Below are 25,211 nucleotides of genomic sequence, written 5' to 3' on the forward strand. Positions count from 1 at the left end.
TAGGAGATATACCTAATGTAAATGATGAGTTAATGGGTGCAGCACACCAACATGGCACATGTATACGTATGTAACAAACCTGCACGTTGTGCACATGTACCCTAGAACTTAAAGTATTAAAAAAAAAAAAAAACCATCCACTCTTTCTTAATTCAACTGCAAATTCAGTATTGTATTACAAACAAGACCACTGAATAAACAACACTGCAAGAACACAAAGGTTATTAAAAAAAAAAAAAAAAAAAAGAAAGAAAGAAAGAAAAGAGAAAAGAAATATGTGTTTGAATCTCTTATCCTTTTTGCTTGGCAGTGTATGAAATATCTGCTCTTTCTAGAAATCTTGATGATGAAGTGGCCTGTTGTTTTGTCACCTAAAAATGCAGTAATGTTTAAATTAAGCTTTTCTTTATTAACATCACTTGATTGTATGCTGTATTTAGAGCTTAGTGAAATTTTGCAACATTAAGTCTACAACTGATTAAAGACATTTTATTAATTTATTCTTGTTTCTAATGGGAACTTTCTTAAATTAAATTACATCTAACATTTATTACGGAGCTAAAACATAGGCAATTACTGTGCTTAGAGGCAAAGGGCAGACAAAAGTGAATCAGACAAGTTCCCTGCCCTCAGGAAGCTTTCAGTCTAGTGATGAGAAAGACTTATATACACCTTATGTTGAAAGAAAAAAAAAAAAGCTCTTACCTGGTTACTGGCATATGAAGTTGTTAGTTACAGATATGCCCCAAACTAAAGGTGTCACCTTGAGCAATTCTCTTTCTCTTTCTCTTTCAATCTCTTCATCTATAAACTAGGGGTTGGGAATAGATTTATTAACAAACACAAACTGAGCATCTACTATGTGATAATAGTAGCTAAACTTACTGAGTAATTACCATGAGGCAGGTATCAAGACAAACCCTTTATGATGGTAACCTCATTTAATCCTCAAAGCAATTCTGTTTTCAAGAGGGGGAAATTGAGGCTCAAAGATGTTAAGTAACTCCCCCAAGGATGCAAAGTGATTGAGCCAGAATTCAAGACTAGGTTGGTTTGACTCCAAAACTCACGACATTAAACTCTAATGTGTCACTGCAACCAACTCTAATAGCTTCTAATTATTAGTTCTATTAATATTGCATGACCACTATTTGCCCCCAGAATGTAAAATGTAATATGAATAGTTTGGTTTTTGTATTACTAGTGGAGATTAAAGGTGCACAATGGAATTATTCCAACTGGGAAAATACAGGAAAATTTCATGGAGGTGGCAGCATATGGCTGCAGTTAATAAGGTTTGCTCTCACAAAATGGAGAGGTAAGGCCATTTCAGGCAGAGAGAATTATATGAGAGGTTACAGAGCAGTAAACAGTCATGCATCTGTAAGATCAAAGGGAAAGGGTGGTAAGAGAGAAGCTGGAAAGTCAAGTGGAGCCAGATTGTGGAAAAACTACAGAGTCATGCTAAGGACCTTGACATATAGAAAATGGGAAGTCCCTGAAAGTTGAAGAACATGAGAGTGAAATGATTAGTAACTTTTTGGTTTAGGGCTTGTTTCTTTTGTGTTTGGTTTCTTGTTTTGTTTTGTTTGTGGTTTTTTAAATTTACAACCAATAAGAATATTTAGCAAGATTTTCAAATACATGATGAACATATAAAACTGGCCTGGCTCAAGAAATAAAAAATTACCTGGCTAATTCTGGGTAGTTGGAGTGAAGTTTCAATCAGCTACATGGCATTTGCTAATCGTCTGATATGAGCTAAAAATAAAGTAGTTAACAAATAAACTGTCAGCCTACAGTCGGGGTCTCAAATAGCATGTGACATAATTGAGAAGCAGTTTTCCATATCATACATGAAATAATTGAAGAAACTACTTACAAAGCACTCTACCAGTAGGTACAATAAAATACAACTATACATACAAAATAATGCTGAAAGCTGCAAGTAGAGGGGTAAAGCTAGGCCAAACTGCTCAGGGAGTCATTCTGAAGTGGATCTGGGAAGTATGTCTAGAAGGGGAGCCATTGCTGTGAGAGTGCTGAGGCTCATCTGCTACTAGTACCCCATCACTCAGGTATATGGCAGGTCAGCACCAAAACCATCACTGTGCACTCTTCTTTCCACCTAAATTCCATCAAATTATGACCAACCTACCAAGGTACTACTTCAAATTCTCTCTTCCTCTATAAGCTAGTGGTCTTGTCTAAAATTTAAGAAGATCATACTCATTTTCCTACTTCTTGTTCTCTGTCTTCTGTGTTTTATGAGGCTGTAATGAACTAGCAACTTCCTCTCCCCCAGAACTCTGTATTCCAGGCCTTAGATCACTCAAAACCGTTGCTTATAAGTGCAGAGAATCAACAAAGAAGGAACAGAGGTTAATGTCTGGTCAAAGATGTGATTCCTCTTGTTGAAAAGTTTATTAGCTTATTTATAGAATCGTTAAGTCCCAGGAAAAACCAAAAGGAAATATATATTGGATCCTAATGATATTCTCTTTTCTTCTTTTTTCTTTCCCCCTACTCTGTTGCCCAGGCTGGAGTATAATGGCACAGTCTCGGCTCATTGCAACCTCCACTTCCCAGGTTCAAGGGATTCTCCTGCTTCAGCCTTCCAAGTAGATGGGATTACAGGCATGCGCCACCACACCTGGCTAATTTTTTTTTTTGTATTTTTAGTAGAGATGGGGTTTCACCATGTTGGTCAGGCTGGTGTTGAACTCCTGACCTCAAATGATCCACCAGCCTCAGCCTCCCAATGTGCTGGGATTACAGGTGTGAGCCACCGCACCCAGCCTGATATTCTCTTGCAAGGGCACTGCTTACATTGTGTGTCATTAGAACTATAGAGTGTTGGCTCCAGACACAGAACCCCTAGAGTTTTCTAAACCATTTATATCACACTGGCAACCAGGAGTAACTTTATATATTCAAGAATCAAGATTTCACCTGGAAGTACCTCAGGTAGGTGTTGGTTCATTCACATTCCAACCAAACAATAATGTACCATGAAGTGCATACGGCTAAGTCCGCAATGATTAAGGCAACCACATAAAATCTCATTATTTAAAAGAAATTAAGGTCAGGTGTGGTGGCTCACGCCTGTAATCCCAGCACTTTGGGAGGCCGAGGTGGGCAGATCACCTGAGGTTGGGAGTTCGAGACCAGCCTGACCAACATGGAGAAATCTCATCTCTACTAAAAATACAAAATTAGCCGGTCGTGGTGGTGCATGCCTGTAGTCCCAGCTACTCAGGAGACTAAGGCAGGAGAATTGCTTGAACCTAGGAGGAGGAGGGTGCGGTGAGCCGAGATCGTGCCATTGCACTCTAGTCTGGGCAACAACAGAGAAACTCCATCTCAAAAAAAAAAAAAAAAGAAAAGAAAAGAAAAAGAAATTAAATGCACTGTGGTTTATGGAGCAGCATTCCTCTCCCATGTCCTACCTCAGATCTTTCACATGCCAGTCACAGTTAAATCTAATTTGCTGTAATCTGGATAAATGGGAGCTAATCAACAAGCTCTCAGCTCCAGTTCTGAATCAGCAGCACATATTGCATTTTTGAAATACACTAATAGCGAGAATGGAGAAAAGGCTTCCTGACAACAACTGGCATTTGTGACACAGCAGGAAGGTTATCTGGATTCTGATATAATAGTTATTGGAATCATACATAGGCACATAGTTTAAAAGGCTAATAAGTCACTTGTCATTGCTTTTATTATCCCTGCATAGTTACTAAAATTGAGATTAGAACCACTTCTTGAATGTACTGTTCTAAATCCTTAGCTTACTTGATGACACATGACCCTCACAATGATCCTAAGAGATCATTCATTTGCATGTCATTTTGTAGCTGAGGAAATTGAGGCACAGAGAAATATAGTACTGTCCAAAATGTCATAACTAATGAACTCACACCAGCTCTGATTCCAGAGCCCACTCTCTTCACTGTATGCTTTTCTGCTTCCCTAGTTGTAGAGTCTTTTTTGTATGACTGCATTAATTATATGTGAATAGTTTAAAATTTTCTATATAAGGTCTTTAAGGGTGTCATTCTGGTTGAAAATGGAGGACTAGGGTTCTCACTTGAACATATATTTCTGTAGAAAAACCTATTTTCACTTAGATGCTACAGTTACTTGAGGTGGTTAATAAACCAGTTAACAGAGTTTGAAAAGGATTAGGGTTAAAGCCCTCCCAAGCCATCTTTCATGCTGCTAATATGAATCACTTTACTAGATACTTAATATCATTTTCTCTTTGGTTCCCAGAAGACTAGATATATGCTAGAATATTTGTCCTCCTCTTTTACCCTATCAGGCAATGAAGTATTTTGGACCACAGTACTATGCTATAATTATTGTTTCCCTCCTGATTTTTTTGCTCCAATCTAATGAAAGACATACAAGCTACTGTACTGCTACACAATGACTAAATACCTGTTGGATTAGATGGGAGGAGGATACACATTCACTGGCTAGAAAGCATTATGCACACAGAGCCACTTTCACCATATATTTTATTTCTCATGATCATGTAGAATTTAGGCTTTGGTGTTGATTACTTCTCTCTTAGGAAACATAGTTGTTTTAGGGTTGATATCACAAAAAAAAAAAAAAAAAAAAAAAAAAAAAAAAAAAAAAAAAAAAAAACCAGAAAAACCTATTAGAGAAAAGGAAAATTATTTGTCTGTTGGCCAAATTTTGAAGTAGGAAAACCTGCTTTTGAAGTTGCATTCCCCTCCCAGGCACTTAATCCAAGTCCCAGTCATACTCTAAACTGGCGATACTAGTATTAACCACCATAGGAGTTATCTGAGATGAGTCGTCATCAACTTGGTACCAGGTTGTTGTCCTCAGGACTCAGTGAGCTCTAGAATTGCATGAAACTGGCCTAATTTATCAAAGTATGTAGACTTGGGTAAATAATTCAATCTCTCAGAAGTCCAGTTATCTCCTCTGTAAAACACATCTACATCCTAGGGATGACAATATCTACATCCTAGAGATGTTAGGAGGATTAAGTGTAATTTTTTTAATTGTATGTATTTAAAATGAGCAACATAATATTTTGATATACACATGTGTAGTGATTACTACAGTCAAACAAATTAACATATCCATCATTTTATAGCTACCTTTTATGCACGTGATAAGATTATCTAAAATCTATTCTCTTACCAAATTTCCAGTATAAAATATTGATATGGTTTGATCCATGTCCCCACCCAAATCTCATGTTCAATTGCAATCCCCAGCATTGGAGTTGGAGCTTGGTTGGAGGTGATTGGATCATAAGGGTGGCTTCTAATGGTTCAGTAACATCCCCTCTCGGTACTGTATAATGAGTAAGTTCTCATGAGATCTGATTGTTTAAAAGGGTGTAACACCTCCCCGCTTTCCCTCTCTGTCTTCCTCCTGCTCCTGCTATGTGAAGTGCCAGCTCCCTCTTTGCCTTCTGCCATGATTGTAAGTTCTCTGAGGCATCCCCAGAAGATGATCCTGCCATGCTTCCTATACAGCCTGCAGATCCATGAGTCAATTAAGCCTCTTTTCTTTATAAATTACCCAGTCTCAAGTATTTCTTTATAACAATGCAAGAATGGACTAATACAGAAAATTGTTACTGAGAAGAAGGGCATTGCTATAAAGACACCTAAAAACGTAGAAGTGACTTTGGAACTGGCCAACACGCAGAAGTTGAAACATTTCGGAGGGCTCAGAAGAAGATAGAAAGATGAGAGAAAGTTTGGAACTCGCTAGGGACTTGTTGAGTGGTTGTGACCAAAATGCTGATAGTGATATAGACAGTGAAGTTCAGGTTGAGGAGGTCTCAGATGGAAATGAGAAATTTATTGGGACTGAGTAAAGGTCAGGTTGGCTATGCTTTAGCAAAGAGTTTAGCTGCATTGTTCCTCTGTTCTAGGGATCTGCAAAATCTTAAACTTAAGAATGATGATTTAGGGTATCTGGCAGAAGAAATTTCTAAGCAGCAAAGTGTTCAAGAAGTAACCTGGCTGCTTCTAATGGCCTATCTTATATGCATGAGGACAGAAATGATCTGAAATTGGAAATGACATTTAAAAGGGAAGCAGAGCATAAAAGTTTGGAAAATTTGCAGCCTGGCCATGTGGTAGTAGAGAAAAGCTCATTCTCAGGAGAGGAAGTCAAGCAGGCTGCATAAATTTGCATAACTAAAAGGAAGGCAAGGGCCTATAATCAAAACAACGGGGAGAAAGACTCATAGGACTAATAGGCATTTTAGACTTTCATGGTAGTACCTCTCTTTACAGGCCCAGAAGCCTAGGAGGACTGAATCATTTCCTGGGTCAGGCCTAGGGCCCCTGCTCCCTCTTACAGCCTTGAGACACTTCTCCCTGAATCCCAGCTGCTCAAAGGGGCCCACGTACTGTTAGAGTAGGTAGCTAATCAGGCATGAGTGGGGTAAGAGAGGGGTCCCCACCACCCACCAGGAATATCAGGCAACCATCAGGTGATGGTCAGGCAGTTGTCATACCGCCTCTCTAAAATATTAACAGGTTGCAGCCAGCACCAGGGAGAGGCAACTTCTCAATAGATGGAAACACCTGAAATTGGTAACTGGCAGCTTCCAATAAGATCTCAGGAATGGGAAGAGTGGGCTTAACTTGCACATTAAGAGGTAAAATGGTGAAGTATGACCTTTGGGGACACTCCACTGGAAAAGGGAAGAAAGCCTCAGGTAAGCATGTACACAACTACAGTAAACACACTGCACATGCTCACCTTCCAAGTGCAAGCAGGGCACAATGCATGCAGGAAGCTCATCCTTAGGGAAGGACCAAGGGAAAGGGGTACAAGATGTCAGAAGTACGCCAGCATATAAAATCCTAGGTTTAAGGTCAAACAGGGCACTTGACCTCCAAGGTGCCCACCTGGGCCTCTTCCAAATGTACGTTCCTTTCATTCCTGTTCTAAAGCTTTTTAATAAACATTTACTCCTGCTTTGGAACTTGTCGCAGTCTCTTTTTCTGCCTTATGCCTCTTAGTCAAATCCTTTCTTCTGAGGAGGCAAAATTGAGGTTGCTGCAGACCCACATGGATTTGCAGCTGGTAACTCAGATAACTTCCACCAGTAAGAATATAGTTCAGGCTGCTGCTTCACAGGGTACCAGGCATAAGCCTTGGTGGCTTCCATAAGCTGTGAAGCCGGCGGGTGCACATAATACAAGAGTTGAGGCTTGAGAACCTCTACCTAGATTTTAGAGGATGTATGACAAAGTCTAGATGTCCAGACAGAATCCAGTCACAGGGGTGGAACCCTCATGCAGAACATCTACTAGGGAAGCGAGGAGAAGAAATGTGGGGTTGCAGCACCCACAGAACGTCCCCTGGGGCACTGCCTAGCACAGCTATGAGAAGAGAGCCACCGTCCTCCAGACCCCAGAAAGGTAGATTCACCAATAACTTGCACCCTGCAGCCTGGAAAAGCTGCAAGCACTCAATGCTAACCCATGAGAGCAGCTGTGGGAGCTGAACCATGGAAAGCCATATGGGTGGTTCTGCCCGAGGTTTTGGGAGCCCACTCCTTGCACCAGTGTTCCCTGGGTGTGAGTCAAAGGAGATTATTTCAGAAATTTTTTTTTTTTTTTTTTGAGACGGAGTCTCGCTCTGTCACCCAGGCTGGAGTGCAGTGGCCGGATTTCAGCTCACTGCAAGCTCCGCCTCCCGGGTTCACGCCATTCTCCTGCCTCAGCCTCCGGAATAGCTGGGACTACAGGCGCCCGCCACCTCGCCCGGCTAGTTTTTTGTATTTTTTAGTAGAGACGGGGTTTCACCGGGTTAGCCAGGATGGTCTCGATCTCCTGACCTTGTGATCCGCCCGTCTCGGCCTCCCAAAGTGCTGGGATTACAGGCTTGAGCCACCGCGCCCGGCCTATTTCAGAAATTTAAGATTTAATGACTGCCCAGCTGGCTTTCAGACTTGCAATGGGGCCCTATAGCCTCTTTCATTTGGCTGATTTCTCCCTTTCAGAATGGCAGTATCTGCCCAATGCCTATACCCCCCATCGTATCTTGGAAGCAATTAACTTGTTTTTGATTTTACAGGTTCATGGGCAGAAGGGACTAGCTTCCTCTCAGGCGAGACTTGGAACTTTGGACTTTTGAATAAATGCTGGATCGAGTTAAGACTTTGGGGAACTGTTGGTAAGGCATGACAGTATTTTGCAATACGAGAAGGACATTAGATTTGGGAGGGGCCAGAGGTAGAATGACACAGTTTGGATCTGTGTCCCCACCAAATCTCATATTCAACTGTAATCCCCAATGCTGGACGTTGGGCCTGGTGGGAGGTGATTGGATTATGGGGTGGCTTCTAATGATTTAGCAACATCCCCTCTTGGCACTATATAGTGAGTGAGTTCTGACAAGATCTGGTTGTTTAAAAGTACGTAGCACCTCCCCCACTTCTCTCTTCCACCAGCTCCTGCCATATGAAGTCTGGGGTCCCCATCATGATTGTAAGTTCCCTGCGGCCTGCCCAGGGGCTGATCCAGCCATGTTTCTTGTACAGCCTGCAGAACCACGAGCCGTAAAACTTTTCTTTATAAATTACCCAGTTTCAGGTTATTTCTTCATAGCAGTGTAAGAATGGACTAATACAATTATTAACGTTAGTCCTCATGTTGTACATTCAATCTCTAGATGTATTAGACATAACTGTAATTTTGTACCCTACCCTACAACTTTCTTTCCCCCAAACCCCCCAACCAAGGGTCTACTCTGTTTCTATAAATTCAATTTTTTAAAATTCCACTTATAAGTACAACTCAGTACAGAAACTTGGTAAATGCTAACTACTTGTTATAAGCTGCCTGTAAAAATAAAAATACAGAGATGAATCTCTAAGCAATTTTTTGGGGAAGAAAGAATTGCAATTAGGGCATACGTGTAGATCAGATGGTCTTCGGTATATCCAACGACAAAGAAAAGGTGGGAGGTTTCGTTAAAAAAGAGAAATGTTACATAGTACTTTTAGAGAAAATTCATTGGCACTATTAAGGGTCTGAGGAGCTGGTAAGTTTCAATTGGTGAGTGATGGTGGTAGATAAAATTAGAGCTGCAGCAGGTCATTTCAGCAACTATCAGATAAAACTGGTCTCAGGTCACAACGGGCAGTTTCAGCAGCTAGACTTGAAAGAATTACACTGCGGGAGCAATGTCATTTGTCCTGCATGCTTTTCTACCCCCTACCCCCACTTTTTTAGTTGGGTATAACAAGAACGACCCAAATTGTATGATCAACTTTCACAAAGCATAGAACAGTAGGAAAAGGGTCTGTTTCTGCAGAAGATGTAGACGTTGAGAGCCATTTTATGTATTTATTCCTCCCTTTCTTCATCGGTGAATGATTAAAATGTTCTGTATGATTTTTAGTGATGAGAAAGGTTAAACGCTACTCATCTGTAGTAAGTGAAATCTATACACCTGCAGACCAACGACGCAAGGTTTCAAAAATCTTTGTGTTTTTTACACATCAAACAGAATGGTACATTTTTCAAAAGTTAAAAAAAAAAAAAAAAAAACTCATCTACATATCACAACTAGCAAAAATGACATTCCCCAGTGTGAAAATCATGCTTGAGAGAATTCTTACATGTAAAGGCAAAATTGCAGTGACTTTACAAGGGACCTGGGGATTCCCGCCCACAGTGTGGAGCTGTCCCCTACCAGGGTTTGCGGCGGAGTTTTGAATGTACTTAACAGTGTCTCACGGTAAAAACAAAACTTCATCCACCAAATATTTGTTGAGCGCCCACTGCCTGCCAAGCACAAACAAAACCATTCAAAACCACGAAATCGTCTGCACTTTCTCCGGATCCAGCAGCCTCTGCGATTAAGGTTTGCACACGCTATTGCGCCAACGCTCCTCCAGAGCGCGTCTCAAGATAAAAGAATGGGACAAGTTGCCCCTCCCCCTTTCACGGGCCTCGTGCGTCAACGTCATCGCATATAGAAAACAGACAGACGTAACCTACGGTGTCCCGCTAGGAAAGAGAGGCGCGTCAAACAGCGACAAGTTCCGCCCACGTAAAAGATGACGCTTGGTGCGTCAGCCGTCCCTGCTGCCCGGTTCCTTCTCTCTGGGGGCGGGGCCTGGCTAGAGCAGGTGTGGGTTTAGGAGGTGTGTGTTTTTGTTTTTCCTACCCTCTCCCCTCTACTTGCTCTCACAGTACTCGCTGAGGGTGAACAAGAAAAGACCTGATAAAGATTAACCAGAAGAAAACAAAGAGGGAAACAACTGCAGCCTGTAGCGGGCTCTGGAGCTTAAGAGACGCGCGCTAGGCGCCGGGCCCTGGGCGTGGTCGGGGCGGGGTCGGGCCGGGGGCGGGGCTGCGGTTGCGGTCCCTGCGCCCGCGGCGGCGGCGGCGGCGGCAGCGGAGGCGCAGGCGGTGGCGAGTGGGTGAGTGAAGAGGCGACGTCCTGGCGGGTGTCTGTTTGGCGTCCGGTTGCCGGGAAGAGACGCGGGTAGCAGCCGGGGCTCTCCTCAGAGCTCGGCACATTTTTACTTTCCCTCTCGTTTCTCTGACCGAAGTCGGGTGTCCGGCTTTCGCCTCTAGCGACTGGTGGAATTGCCTGCATCTGGGCCCCGGGCTTCGCGGCGGCGCAGGGACGAGGGATGGGAATCTGGCCTCTTCCTCGCTTTCCCGCCCGCAGTGCGCTGCCCCAGCTGTCTCCTTCCCGGGGACCTGCTGGGAGCGCTGCCGCTGCAGACTCGAGAGAAAGGAGCCTCGGGCACTGAGAGGCCTCGCCCGGGGGAAGGCCGGAGGGCGGGCGGCGAGCGGCTCCTGCGGACCAAGTCTGGGTTCTCTGGGAACCCGAGACGGTCCCTGATGGCGAGGAGATCATGCGGGGTGCTATGGGGGTGTGGAGACGTCTGCAGAATTTTAGCCCAAGCTTCTAAGGAGTGCTGATGACTTGCATATGAGGGCAGCAATGCCAGTCGGTGTACTCCCTATTCTGTGGGACATGATGTGGTTGCTTCACAGCTCCGAGATGACACAGACTTGCTTAAAGGAAGTGACCATTGTGACTTGGGCATCACTTGACTGATGGTAATCAGTTGCAGACAGAAGTGCACAGATTACATGTCTGTGTCCACACTGGATCAGTCTGGCCACGAGGAACACCACAGGCTTTGTATTGAGAAACAGGAGGGAGGTCCTGCACTTTCCCAGGAGGGGTGGCCCTTTCAGATGCAATCGAGATTGTTAGGCTCTGGTAGAGTGGTTGCCTGGTTGTGGCAGTTGGCAAATTCCTATTCAAACTGTTGCCGTGCGTCACCAGTTAACAACAAGGGTACACAATCTGTCTGGCATTACTTCTACTTTGTACAAAGGATCAAAAATCCTGTTAGATATGATTTTTCTCAGACTTTGGGAAACTTTTAACATAATCTGTGAATATCACAGAAGCAAGACTGTCATATAGAGGATATTAATAACCTGGAGTCAGAATACTTGAAATATGGTGTCATTTGACACGGGCTCTGTTATCACCACCTTTGCCAAGCCCTTTCACTTGAGGAAAACCCTCAATCAGTTGGAAACTGCCTCATGCTGACAGTACATCTGAAACAAAAACGAGAGTAGTTACCACATTCCAGATTGTTCACTAAGGCAGCATTTATCTGCTCCAGGAAAACATTACAAGCAACTTATGAAGTTGATAAAATATTTTGTTTGGCTGTGTTGGTACTCCAAAAGTTGCTTTCAGAGAAACAAAGTAAACCAAGGAGGACTTCTGTTGTTCACGTCTGCCCTTGGGCTCTATTCTACGTTAATTAGGTAGTTCCCAGGAGGACTCGATTAGCCTACCTATTGTCTGAGAAACTTGGATCTGTGAGAAATGGCCAGATAGTGATATGAACTTCACCTCCCAGTCTTTCCTGATGTTTAAGATTGAGAAAGTGTTGTGAACTTTCTGGTGCTGTAAGCAGTTCACTGTCCTTAAAGTGGTCCTGGGCAGCTCCTGTTGTGGAAAGTGGACCGATTTAGGATTCTGCTTGGCTTTGGACTGGGAGAAAATAAACTGCATGGTTACAAGTATTGAGAGCCAAGTTGGAGAAGGTGGCTTACACCTATAATGCCAGAGCCTTAGGAGGCAGGGGCAAGAGGATCACTGGAAGTCAGGAGTTCAAGCCCAACCTGGGCAGCCTAGACCCTGTCTCTACAAAAAATTAAAAACTTAGCCGGGCGCGGTGGTGTGCACCTGTAGTCCTAGCTACTTGGGAGGCTGAGGCAGGAGGGTCTTTTGAGCCCAGGAGTTTGAAGTTACAGGGAGCTATGATCCTGCCAGTGCACTCCAGCCTGGATGGCAAAACGAGACCCTGTCTCTAAAAAACAAGAAGTGAGGGCTTTATGATCGTAGAAATTTTGCTTACAATAGCAGTGGACCAACCACCTTTCTAAATACCAATCAGGGAAGACATAGTTGATTTTTAACAAACATTTAAAGAAAAAGCAAAACCTCAAACTTAGCACTCTACTAACAGTTTTAGCCGATGCTAATTAAGGTAATCATGTCTGCATATATGGGATTACTTTCAGAAAGTGTATTGGGAAACCTCTCATGAACCCTGTGCAACCCTGAGCAAGCCACCGTCTCACTCAGTTTGAATCTTGGCTTCCCTCAAAAGACTCTGTGGCTAATGTTTGGTAACTCTCTGGAGTAGCCAGCACTGCATGTACATAGGATAGGTACATAAAACAATTATTGGTTTTGAGCTGATTTTTTTCAGCTGCATTTGCGTGTATGGATTTTTCTCACCAAAGACAATGACTTCAAGTGTTAATAAAATAATTGTACAGCTCTCCTAATTATACTTCTCTGTAACATTTCATTTCTCAGACTATTTCTTTTGGTAGGATTTAAAACTAAGCAATTCAGTATGATCTTTGTTCTTCATTTTCTTTCTTATTCTTTTTTTTTTCGAGACAGAGTCTCCCTCTGTTGTGCCATCTCAGCCCATTGCAACCTCCGCCACCTGGGTTCAAGTGATTCTCCTGCCTCAGCCTCCTGAGTAGCTGGGATTACAGGTGCCCGCCACCACACCTAGCTAATTTTTTGTATTTTTAGTAGAGGCGGGGTTTCACCATGTTGGCTAGGCTGGTCTTAAACTCCTGACCTCAGATGATCCACCTGCCTCGGCCTCCCAAAGAGCTGGGATGATAGGCGTGACCCACCATGCCCGCCCCATTTTTTTTCTTATTCTGTTAGGAGTGAGAGTGTAACTAGCAGTCTATAATAGTTCAATTTTCACAACGTGGTAAAAATTTTCCCTGTAATTCAACAAGATTTTGCTTCAGGGCTCAGTTCTGTTTTAGGAAATACTTTTATTTTCAGTTTGATGATGAAATATTAGAGTTGTGATATTGCCTTTATGATTACCTACCTTTTTAACCTAAAAGAATGAAAGAAAAATATGTTTACAGTATAATTGTATGGTTGCGTGTTAACTTAATTCATTATGTTGGCCTCCAGTTTGCTGTTGTTCGTTATGACAGCAGTAGTGTCATTACCATTTCAATTCAGATTACATTCCTGTATTTGATCATTGTAAACTGATTGCTTAAATTGCATTAAAAACAGTGGATATTTTAAACAAGCTGTACTGCTTATATCCAGTGCTGTCTCCTAAGACTATTAAATTGATATAACATATTTAAAAGTAAATATTTCCTAAATGAATTTTTGAAATTAAAAATACACGTGTTAAAACTGTCTTTGTGTTCAACCATTTCTGTACGTACTTAGAGTTAACTGTTTTGCCAGGCTCTGTATGCCTACTCATAATGTGATAAAAGCACTCATCTAATGCTCTATAAATAGAAGTCAGTGCTTTCCATCAGACTGAACACTCTTGGCAAGATGTGGATAAAATTATTTAAGTAAAATTGTTTACTTTGTCATACATTTACAGATCAAATGTTAGCTCCCAAAGCAATCATATGGCAAAGATAGGCATATCATAATTTGCCTATTAGCTGCTTTGTATTGCTATTATGATAGATTTCACAGTTTTAGATCTGCTTAGATGAAAATGTAATTCTTTTTACTGTCAGTCTTAGATATAAGTCTTCAATTATAGTACAGTCACACATTGCTTAGGAATGCATCATTAGGCGATTTTGTCATTATGCAAACATCATAGAGTATACTTACATAAACCTATATAGTACAGCCTTTACGTACGTAGGCCATATGGTATAGTCTATTGCTCCTAGGCTACAAATCTGTACAGCTGTTACTGTACTGAATACTATAGACAGTTGTAACACAGTGGTATTTATTTATCTAAATATATCCAAACATAGAAAAGGTACAGTTAAAGTATGGTATAAAAAATAATGATATACCTATATAGGCCACTTACCGTGAATGGAGCTTGCAGGACTAGAAGTTGCTCTGGGTGAGTCAGTAAGTAAGTGGTGAATGAATGTGAAGGCCTAGAACATTACTGTACACACTGTAGATTTTATAAACACAGTATGCTTAAGCTACACCAAATTTATCTTTACAGTTTTTCTTCAATAAAAAATTAATGTGAACCTACTATAACTTTTTAACTTTGTAAACTTTTTAATTTTTTAACTTTTAAAATACTTAGCTTGAAACACAAACACGCATAGCTATACAAAAATATTTTTTCTTTATATCCTTATTCTAGAAGCTTTTTCCTATTTTTAACTTTTTTTTTTTACTTGTTAGTCGTTTTTGTTAAAAACTAAAACACAGACACTTTCACCTAGGCATAGACAGGATTAGGATCATCAGTTTCACTCCCTTCCACCTCACTGCCTTCCACCTCCACATCTTGTCCCACTGGAACGTTTTTAGGGGGAATAACACACATGTAGCTGTCACCTGCTATGATAACAGTGCTTTCTGTTGAATACCTCCTGAAGGACCTGCCTGAGGCTGTTTTACATTTAACTTAAAAAAAAAAATAAGTAGAAGGAGTACACTCTAAAATAACAATAAAAGATATAGTCTAGTGAATACATAAACCACCAACATAGTAGTTTATTATCAAGTGTTGTATACTGTAATAATTGTATGTGCTATACTTTAAATGACTTGAAAAATTGTACTAAGACCTTATGATGGTTACAGTGTCACTAAGGCGATAGCATATTTTCAGGTCCATTGTAATCTAATGGGACCACCATCATATATGCAGTCCACCATTGACTGAAATGTTACATGGTACGTAACTGTATTTGCAAGAATGATTTGTTTTACATTAATATCACATAGGATGTACCTTTTTAGAGTGATATGTTTATGTGGATTAAGATGTACAAGTGGAGCAAGGGGACAAGAGCCCTTGGTTCTGTCTTGGATGTGAGCTTTTATGCTCTTCTCATCATGTCTGTTTTCTTATTAAATTCAAAGGCTTGAACAGGCCCTATTTAGCCCTTCTGTTTTCTATGTGTTCTAAATAACTAAAGCTTTTAAATTCTAGCCATTTAGTGTAGAACTCTCTTTGCAATGGTAAAATGCTGTATTGGTTTCTTGACTAGCATATTAAATATATTTATCTTTGTCTTGATATTTCAATGTCATTTTAAACATCAGGATTGGGCTTTAGTATTCTCATACCCAGAGAGTTCACTGAGGATACAGGACTGTTTGCCCATTTTTTGTTATGGCTCCAGACTTGTGGTATTTCGATGTCTTTTTTTTTTTTTTTTTTTTTAACCTTTTAGCAGCTTTAAAGTATTTCTGTTGTTAGGTGTTGTATTACTTTTCTAAGATTACTGTAACAAAGCACCACAAACTGAGTGGCTTTAAACAACAGCAATTTATTCTCTCACAATTCTAGAAGCTAGAAGTCCGAAATGGAAGTGTTGATGGGGCACGATCCTCAAAAGAGAGAAGACTGTTTCCTTGCCTCTTCCTGGCTTCTGGTGGTTACCAGCAATCCTGAGCGTTCCTTTCTTGCTTCGTAGTTTCCGCAGTCCAGTATCTGCCTTTTGTCTTCACATGGATGTCTACCCCTTGTCTCTGTGTCTCCAAATCTCTCTCCTTATAAACACAGAAGTTATTGGATTAGGCCCCACTCTAATCCAGTATGACCCCATTTTAACACGATTACACCTATTTCTAAATAAGGTCACATTCACATATACCAAGGGTTAGGAATTGAGCATATCTTTTGCAGGGACACAATTCAACCCACAAGTGTCAGTCTCTAGCTGAGCCTTTCCCTTCCTGGTTTTCTCCTTTTTAGTTGCTGTGGGTTAGGGGCCAAATCTCCAGTCATACTAGACTTGCACATGGACTGGAGATTTGGGAATACTGCGGGTCTATTCTATGAGCTTTAGTATGTAACATTTAATATCAGTGTAAAGAAGCCATTTTTTCAGTTCACTATTTCTTTGAATTTCTTAATGTATGCCCTGAATATAAGTAACAAGTTACTATGTCTCATAAAATGATCATATCAACAAACATTTAATGTGCACCTACTGTGCTAGTTGAATGTCTTTATCCTGATAGGAGATAACAGGCTTCCGCATCTTTGACTTAAGAGGACAAACCAAGTATGTCTGAATCATTTGGGGTTTTGATGGATATCTTTAAATTGCTGAACCTAATCATTGGTTTTATATGTCATTGTTTAGATATCTCAGGAGCATTTGGATAATGTGACAGTTGGAATGCAGTGATGTCGACTCTTTGCCCACCGCCATCTCCAGCTGTTGCCAAGACAGAGATTGCTTTAAGTGGTGAATCACCTTTATTAGCAGCTACTTTTGCTTACTGGGACAATATTCTTGGTCCTAGAGTAAGGCACATTTGGGCTCCAAAGACAGAACAGGTACTTCTCAGTGATGGAGAAATAACTTTTCTTGCCAACCACACTCTAAATGGAGAAATCCTTCGAAATGCAGAGAGTGGTGCTATAGATGTAAAGTTTTTTGTCTTGTCTGAAAAGGGAGTGATTATTGTTTCATTAATCTTTGATGGAAACTGGAATGGGGATCGCAGCACATATGGACTATCAATTATACTTCCACAGACAGAACTTAGTTTCTACCTCCCACTTCATAGAGTGTGTGTTGATAGATTAACACATATAATCCGGAAAGGAAGAATATGGATGCATAAGGTAAGTGATTTTTCAGCTTATTAATCATGTTAACCTATCTTTTGAAAGCTTATTTTCTGATACATACAAATCTTATTTTTAAATTATATGCAGTGAACATCAAACAATAGATATTATTTATTTTGCATTTATCCTGTTAGATACAAATACATCTGGTCTGATGCCTGTCATCTTCATATTAACTGTGGAAGGTAGGAAATGGTAGCTCCACATTACAGATGAAAAGCTAAAGCTTAAACAAATGCAGAAACTTTTAGATCCTGGATTCTTCTTGGGAGCCTTTGACTCTAATAACTTTTGTTTCCCTTTCATTGCACAATCCTGTCTTTCGCTTACTACTATGTGTAAGTATAACAGTTCAAAAAAATAGTTTCATAAGCTGTTGGTTATGTAGCCTTTGGTCTCTTTAACCTCTTTGCCAAGTTCCCAGGTTCATAAAATGAGGAGGTTGAACCGCATGGTTCCCAAGAGAATTCCTTTTAATTTTACAGAAATTATTGTTTTCCCCGAAGTCCTATAGTTCAATATATAATGATATTTACATTTCAGTATAGTTTTGGTATATCTAAAGAACACATTAAGTTCTCCTTCCTGTGTTCCAGTTTGATACTAACCTGGAAGTCCATTAAGCATTACCAATTTTAAAAGGCTTTTGCCCAATAGTAAGGAAAAATAATATCTTTTAAAAGAATAATTTTTTACTATGTTTGCAGGCTTACTTCCTTTTTTCTCACATTATGAAACTCTTAAAATCAGGAGAATCTTTTAAACATCATAATGTTTAATTTGAAAAGTGCAAGTCATTCTTTTCCTTTTTGAAACTATGCAGATGTTACATTGACTATTTTCTGTGAAGTTATCTTTTTTTTCCCTGCAGAATAAAGGGTGTTTTGATTTTATTTTGTGTTGTTTATAAGAACATGCATTCGTTGGGTTAATTTCCTGCCCCTGCCCCCATTTTTTCCCTAAAGTAGAAAGTATTTTTCTTGTGAACTAAATTACTACACAAGAACATGTCTATTGAAAAATAACTAAGTATCAAAATGTTGTGGGTTGTTTTTTTAAATAAATTCTTTCTTGCTCAGGAAAGACAAGAAAATGTCCAGAAGATTATCTTAGAAGGCACAGAGAGAATGGAAGATCAGGTATATGCAGATTGCATACTGTCAAATATTATTCTCACGGCATGTATCTGTGTAAAGTTGATGGCTACATTTGTGAAGGCCTTGGGGACATACAGAGTAAGCCTTAATGGAGCTTTTATGGAGGTGTACAGAATAAACTAGAGGAAGATTTCCATATCTTAGACCTGAAGAGTTAAATCAGTAAACAAAGGAAAATAGTAATTGCATCTACAAATTAATATTTGCTCCCTTTTTTTTTCTGTTTGAACAGAATAAATTTTGGATAACTTGTTCATAGTAAAAAATTTAAAAATTGTCTGTGATATGTTCTTTAAGGTACTACTTCTCGAGCTTTTTCCTAGAAGTAGCTGTAACAGAAGGAGAGCATATGTACCCCTAAGGTATCTGGGGTATAGGCCCATGTCCAAACAATATTTCTTTTAAGTCTTGTGTTGTATCTTTAAGACTCATGCAATTTACATTTTATTCCATGATATAACTATTTTAATATTAAAATTTGTCAGTGATATTTCTTACCCTCTCCTCTAGGAAAATGTGCCATGTTTATACTTTGGCTTTGAGTGCCCCTGAGGAACAGACACTAGAGTTTGAGAAGCATGGTTACACAGGCGTGGCTTCCCCTGCAGAAATTAAGTACAGACTATTTCAGTGTAAAGCAGAGAAGTTCTTTTGAAGGGGAATCTCCAGTGAAGAAAGGGTTCTTCACTTTTACTTCCATTTCCTCTTGAGGGTGACCCTCATTGCTCCTTGTAAAACTCCGATATTTTAAACATGGCTGTTTTGCTTTCCTCTGGTTCTTTTTAACGTGAGTGAGACAGATGATACTTTAAAAAGTAATTAAAAAAAGAAAAAGTGTGGAAATATATGGCCATAATGCAGAACCCTATGCCGTGATCTCCTTTACCAAATTGTTGTGTTTGTACTTTTGTAGATAGCTTTCCAGTCCAGAGACAGTTATTCTGTGTAAAGGTCTGACTCAACAAGAAAAGATTTCCCTTTACCCAAAGAATGCCAGTCTTTATTTGCTGGTCAATAAGCAGGGTCCCCAGGAAAGGGGTAACTTTCACCACCCTCTAACCCACTGGTTATTAGTAAACTAATTAAGTAGACTTATCTCAAGATGAGGAAACTTAAAACCAAGTAAAATTCTGCTTTTACTGGGATTTTATTTTTTGAAACCAGAAACGTTTACTTAAGTTGACTACTATTAATGAATTTTGGTCTCTCTTTTAAGTACTCTTCTTAAAAATGTTATCCTACTGCTGAGAAGTTCAAGTTTGAGAAGTACAAGGAGGAATAGAAACTTGAGAGATTTTCTTTTTCTTTTAGAGCCTCTTCTGTATTTAGCCCTGTAGGAATTTTTTTTTTCCCCCAAGATTCTTCTTCGTGAAAAGGAGGAGTTGCCTTTTGATTGAGTTCTTGCAAATCTCACAACGACTTTATTTTGAACAATACTGTTTGGGGATGATGCATGAGTCTGAAACAACTTCAGTTGTAGCTGTCATCTGATAAAATTGCTTCACAGGGAAGGAAATTTAGCACGGATCTAGTCATTATTCTTGTTAGATTGAATGTGTTAATCATAATTGTAAACAGGCATGATAATTATTACTTTAAAAACTGAAAACAGTGAATAGTTAGTTGTGGAGGTTACTAAAGCATGATTTTTTTAAAATAAAACTTTCAGCATTTTGCAAATATGCATATGGTTTAGGATAGAACTTCCAGAGGTAGCATCACATTTAAATTCTCAAGCAACTTAGTAATACGAGGCTCTGAAAAACTGGTTAAAGTTACTCCAGAAATGGCCCTGGGTCTGACAGACATTCTAACTTAAAGATGCATATGAAGACTTTGAATAAAATCATTTCATATGAAGACATTGAATAAAATCATTTCATAAAATAAGTGAGGAAAAACAACTACTATTGAATTCATCTTAATGTATGATTTTAAAAATATGTTTAGCTAAAAATTCATAGACATTTGACAATTTCATTTATATCTTAAAAAGTTGACTTACCCAAGTTGATCACAAAACTGATGAGACTGGTGGTGGTAGTGAATAAATGAGGGACCACCCATATTTGAGACACTTTACATTTGTGATGTGTTATACTGAATTTTCAGTTTGATTCTATAAACTACCAATTTCAAAATTACAATTTCAAGGTGTAATAAGTAGTAGTATTATCTTGAAATAGGTCTAAAGGGAACTTTTCTGTTTTAAAAGATTCTTAAACTATATGTGCTGATTTTGATTTGCATTTGGGTAGATTATACTCTTATGAATCGGGGGGCTGGGTATTGATTCAGGTTTTCCTTACCTATTTGGTAAGGATTTCAAAGTCTTTTTGTGCTTGATTTTCCTCGTTTTTAAATATGAAACATATTGATGACTTTTAATTAACAAATGTTTTTATCTCGAATAAATTTTAAAGGAGATCTTTTCTAAAAGAGGTATGATGACTTAATTATTGCATATAACAATAAATGAGAAACCAGTGATTCCATACTCTCTAAAGAATAAAAGTGAGCTTTAGGCCCAGGCATGGTGGCTCATGCCTGTAATCCCAGCACTTTGGAAGGCCGAGGCAGGCGGATCACCTGAGGTCAGGAATTCGACACCAGCCTGGCCAACATGGCAAAACCCTGTCTCTACTACAGATACAAAAATTAGCTGGGCATGGTGGCAGCCCCTATAGTCCCAGCTACTTGGAAGACTGAGACAGGAGAGTCACTCGAACCCGAGAGGCAGAGGTTGCAGTAAGCTGAAATCACACCATTGCACTCCAGCCTGGGCAACAAGAGCAAAACTCTGTCTCAAAAAAAAAAAAAAGAATAAAAGTGAGCTTTGGATTGCGTATAAATCCTTTAGACAAGTAGTAGACTTGTTTGATACTGTGTTAGAACAAATTACAAAGTATTTTCATCAAAGAATGTTATTGTTTGCTGTTATTTTTATTTTTTATTGCCCAGCTTCTCTCATATTCATTATGTGATTTTCTTCACTTCATGTTACTTTATTGTGCAGGGTCAGAGTATTATTCCAATGCTTACTGGAGAAGTGATTCCTGTAATGGAACTGCTTTCATCTATGAAATCACACAGTGTTCCTGAAGAAATAGATGTAAGTTTTTATATTTTTAAATGAGAGCAATTATACCCTTTATCAGTTTTTTGGGGTTATATTATTATTATGTATATTATTAATATTCTAATTTTAATACTAAGCACTTCGTCGTACGTACTATCCACATGCAGTATTAGCCACTTGAACAGATAAGCACACACAAAATCCTGGATTTTATGGCATAACAGAGGCATTTTTGATCAGTGATGACAAAACTAAATTTATTTTGTTTATTTCACTACTTTTATAATTCCTAAAAGTGGGAGGATCCCAGCTCTTATAGGAGCAATTAATATTTAATGCAGTACCTTTTGAAACAAAACTGTGTGCCAAAGCAGTAACCATTAATGGAAGTTGACTTATAGTCACAAATTTAGTTTCCTTAATCATTTGTTGAGGATGTTTTGAATCACACACTATGAGTGTTAAGAGATATCTTTAGGACACTATTCTTGTTGTTGTTTTTTTTTTTTTTTTTTTTTTTTTTTTTTTTTTTTTTTTTTGAGACGGAGTCTTGCTCTGTAGCCCGGGCTGGAGTGCAGTGGCCGGATCTCAGCTCACTGCAAGCTCCGCCTCCTGGGTTTAGGCCATTCTCCTGCCTCAGCCTCCGGAGTAGCTGGGACTACAGGCGCCCGCCACCTCGCCCGGCTAGTTTTTTGTATTTTTAGTAGAGATGGGGTTTCATGGTATTAGCCAGGATGGTCTCGATCTCCTGACCTCCTGATCCGCCCGTCTCGGCCTCCCAAAGTGCTGGGATTACAGGCTTGAGCCACCGCGCCCGGCCTATTCTTGTTGTTTTATTGTCATTTAGGTTAGTCTCCTGTCTGACAGCTCAGAAGAGGAAGTTGTTCTTGTAAAAATTGTTTACACAACCTGATTGACCAGCTTTCACATTTGTTCTTCTGAAAGCTGATGGTAGTGCACAGATTGTTTTATGGGGAGTCTTGATTCTCAGAAATGAAGGCAGTGTGTTATATTGAATCCAGACTTCAGAAAACTTGTATATTAAAAGTGTTTTTTCAACACTATGTTATAGCCAGACTAATTTTTTTATTTTTTTGATGCATTTTAGATAGCTGATACAGTACTCAATGATGATGATATTGGTGACAGTTGTCATGAAGGCTTTCTTCTCAAGTAAGAATTTTTCTTTTCATAAAACCTGGATGAAGCATATGTTCACCTATGACAAGATTTGGAAGGAAGAAAATAACAGACTGTCTACTTAGATTGTTCTAGGGACAACATTGCATATTTGAATTGTTGCTTAAATTTGTGTTATTTTTCATTCGTTATATTTCTATAATATATTTGATGTTATTCCATTTGCTATTTAAAGAAACTGAGTTTCCATAGTTCCCAGACAAGAAATCATGGCTCCTTGCTTGATTCTGGTTTCTTGTTTTACTTCTCATTAAAGCTAAAAGAACCCTTTCAAATTAAGTTGTACTGTAGATGAACTTAAGTTATTTAGGCCTAGAAAAAAAATATTCATATTTATACTGATCTTTTTCCATCCAGCAGTGGAGTTTAGTACTTAAGAGTTTGTGCCCTTAAACCAGACTCCCTGGGTTAATGCTGTGTACCTGTGGGCAAGGTCCCTGAATTCTCTATACACCTATTTCCTCATCTGTAAAATGGCAATAATAATAATAGTACCTAATGTATAGGGTTGTTATAAGCATTGAGTAAGATAAATAATATAAAGGACTTAGAACAGTGCCTGGAACATAAGAACACTTAATAATAGCTAATAGCTAACATTTTCTATTTACATTTCTTCTAAGGAAAAGGTTAACAGAAATAGCCAATATTTGTTCAGTGCCTACATGTTAGTTCCTATACTAAGTGCTTTACATGTATTATCTTATATTCTATTTTAATGTTTCTTCACAGTTGCAGATTATCATGAAATTTTATTTTTTAAAAAAGAGAAGTAAAAGGATAAAGTATTCACTTTTATGTCCACAGTCTTTTCCTTTAGGCTCATGATGGAGTATCAGAGGCATGAATGTGTTTAACCTAAGAGCCTTAATGGCTTGAATCAGAAGCACTTTAGTCCTGTATCTGTTCAGTGTCAGCCTTTCAAACATCATTTTAAATCCCATTTGACTTTAAGTAAATCACTTAATCTCTCTACATGTCAATTTCTTCAGCTATAAAATGATGGTATTTCAATAAATAAATACATTAATTAAATGATATTTTACAAACTAATTGGGCTGTTTTAAGGCTCAATAAGAAAATTTCTGTGAAAGGTCTCTAGCAAATGTAGGGTTCTATACAAATAAAAGATAACATTATGCTTATATCTTCGGTGTTTATCATGCAAAGCTCTTCTGAGTTTTTTGAAGAGCTCACCTACTTTTTTTTGTTTTTAGTTTGTTAAATTGTTTTATAGGCAATGTTTTTAATCTGTTTTCTTTAACTTACAGTGCCATCAGCTCACACTTGCAAACCTGTGGCTGTTCCGTTGTAGTAGGTAGCAGTGCAGAGAAAGTAAATAAGGTAGTTTATTTTATAATCTAGCAAATGATTTGACTCTTTAAGACTGATGATATATCATGGATTGTCATTTAAATGGTAGGTTGCAGTTAAAATGATCTAATAGTATAAGGAGGCAATGTAATCTCATCGAATTGCTGAGACAACTTGTGGCAACAGTGAGTTTGAAATAAAGTGAATAGGAGTCATTTATCAGTTTATTTTGATAACTTGTAAATACCAGTGTCAGATGTGTATAAATGGTTTTGAGAATATATTAAAATCAGGTATTTAAAAAAATACTATTCTTCTATTTCCCAATGTAATCTTTAACAAATCTGAAGGTAGTCATGTACTTTCGGTACTAGTTCTGAAGAAATGTTATTTGTTTATTCATCTTGATTTCATTGTCTTGGCTTTCCTTCTAAATCTATCCCTTCTTGGGAGCTATTGGGATTAAGTGGTCATTGATGATTATACTTTATTCAGTAATGTTTCTGACCCTTTCCTTCAGTGCTACTTGAGTTAATAAAGGATTAATGAACAGTTAAATTTCCAAGCATTAGCTAATAAACTAAAGGATTTTGCACTTTTCTTCACTGACCATTAGTTAAAAACAGTTCAGAGATAAGTACATGTATCTTTCAATTCTAGCAAACCTAGTTTTTTAAAAGAAGTTTTACATAGGAAATATGTTGGAAATGATTATTTACTTTACAAAGATATTCATAATTTATTTTTTCTGTAACTAGCTACTTTGTATATTTACATGAGCCTTAATTTATCAAAATTATATTTCTCATATAACCATTTATGAGAGCTTAGTATTCCTCTGTCATTATATTGCATCTACGGACTAGTGATCTTACTACTTCTGTTACCTCGAACAAGTGGCTTCCCGTCTGTGACCTCCAAAGCCGTAGGTTCCACAGAGTGACTGCTGAGCTGCTTTATGAAGGGAGAAAGGCTCCATAGTTGGGTTTTTGGTTTTGCTTTTGTTTTTGTTTTTAACATTTTTCCTATCCTCCATCCTCTTGAGGCAGAGTAGCTTACCTTTTATTTTGTTTTAATTTGAGAAAGAAGTTGCCACTGCTCTAGATTGAAAACCACTGCTTTAACATAATAACTCTGAATATGGTTTGAATTTCAAGATAGTGACATGCCTTTTTATTTTTACTAATAGAGCTGTAGGTCGAATATTATTAGATTTCTAAACCCCACCCAATGACCTCCTTATTTTAAATCAAATTTAATAATTAATTATCTTCTTATTGGAGGATCTGGA

General features: G+C 38.8%; 1 protein-coding gene across 1 annotated transcript in view; it reads left to right on the forward strand.

Annotated features, from left to right (window-relative positions):
* Positions 1–25,211, forward strand: part of C9orf72 (C9orf72-SMCR8 complex subunit) — a 223,891-nt gene that overhangs the window by 185,902 nt on the left and 12,778 nt on the right. Inside the window, exons 2-7 of the mRNA XM_050759634.1 lie at positions 10,398–10,450; positions 16,677–17,164; positions 18,250–18,309; positions 21,344–21,439; positions 22,515–22,579; positions 23,878–23,950. Coding sequence (XP_050615591.1) covers positions 16,721–17,164; positions 18,250–18,309; positions 21,344–21,439; positions 22,515–22,579; positions 23,878–23,950 — 738 coding nt within the window. The 5' untranslated portion in view covers positions 10,398–10,450; positions 16,677–16,720. The remainder of the gene's footprint in view (positions 1–10,397; positions 10,451–16,676; positions 17,165–18,249; positions 18,310–21,343; positions 21,440–22,514; positions 22,580–23,877; positions 23,951–25,211) is intronic.

Source organism: Macaca thibetana, chromosome 15 (assembly GCF_024542745.1).
Source record: "Macaca thibetana thibetana isolate TM-01 chromosome 15, ASM2454274v1, whole genome shotgun sequence".
NCBI lineage: Eukaryota > Metazoa > Chordata > Mammalia > Primates > Cercopithecidae > Macaca > Macaca thibetana.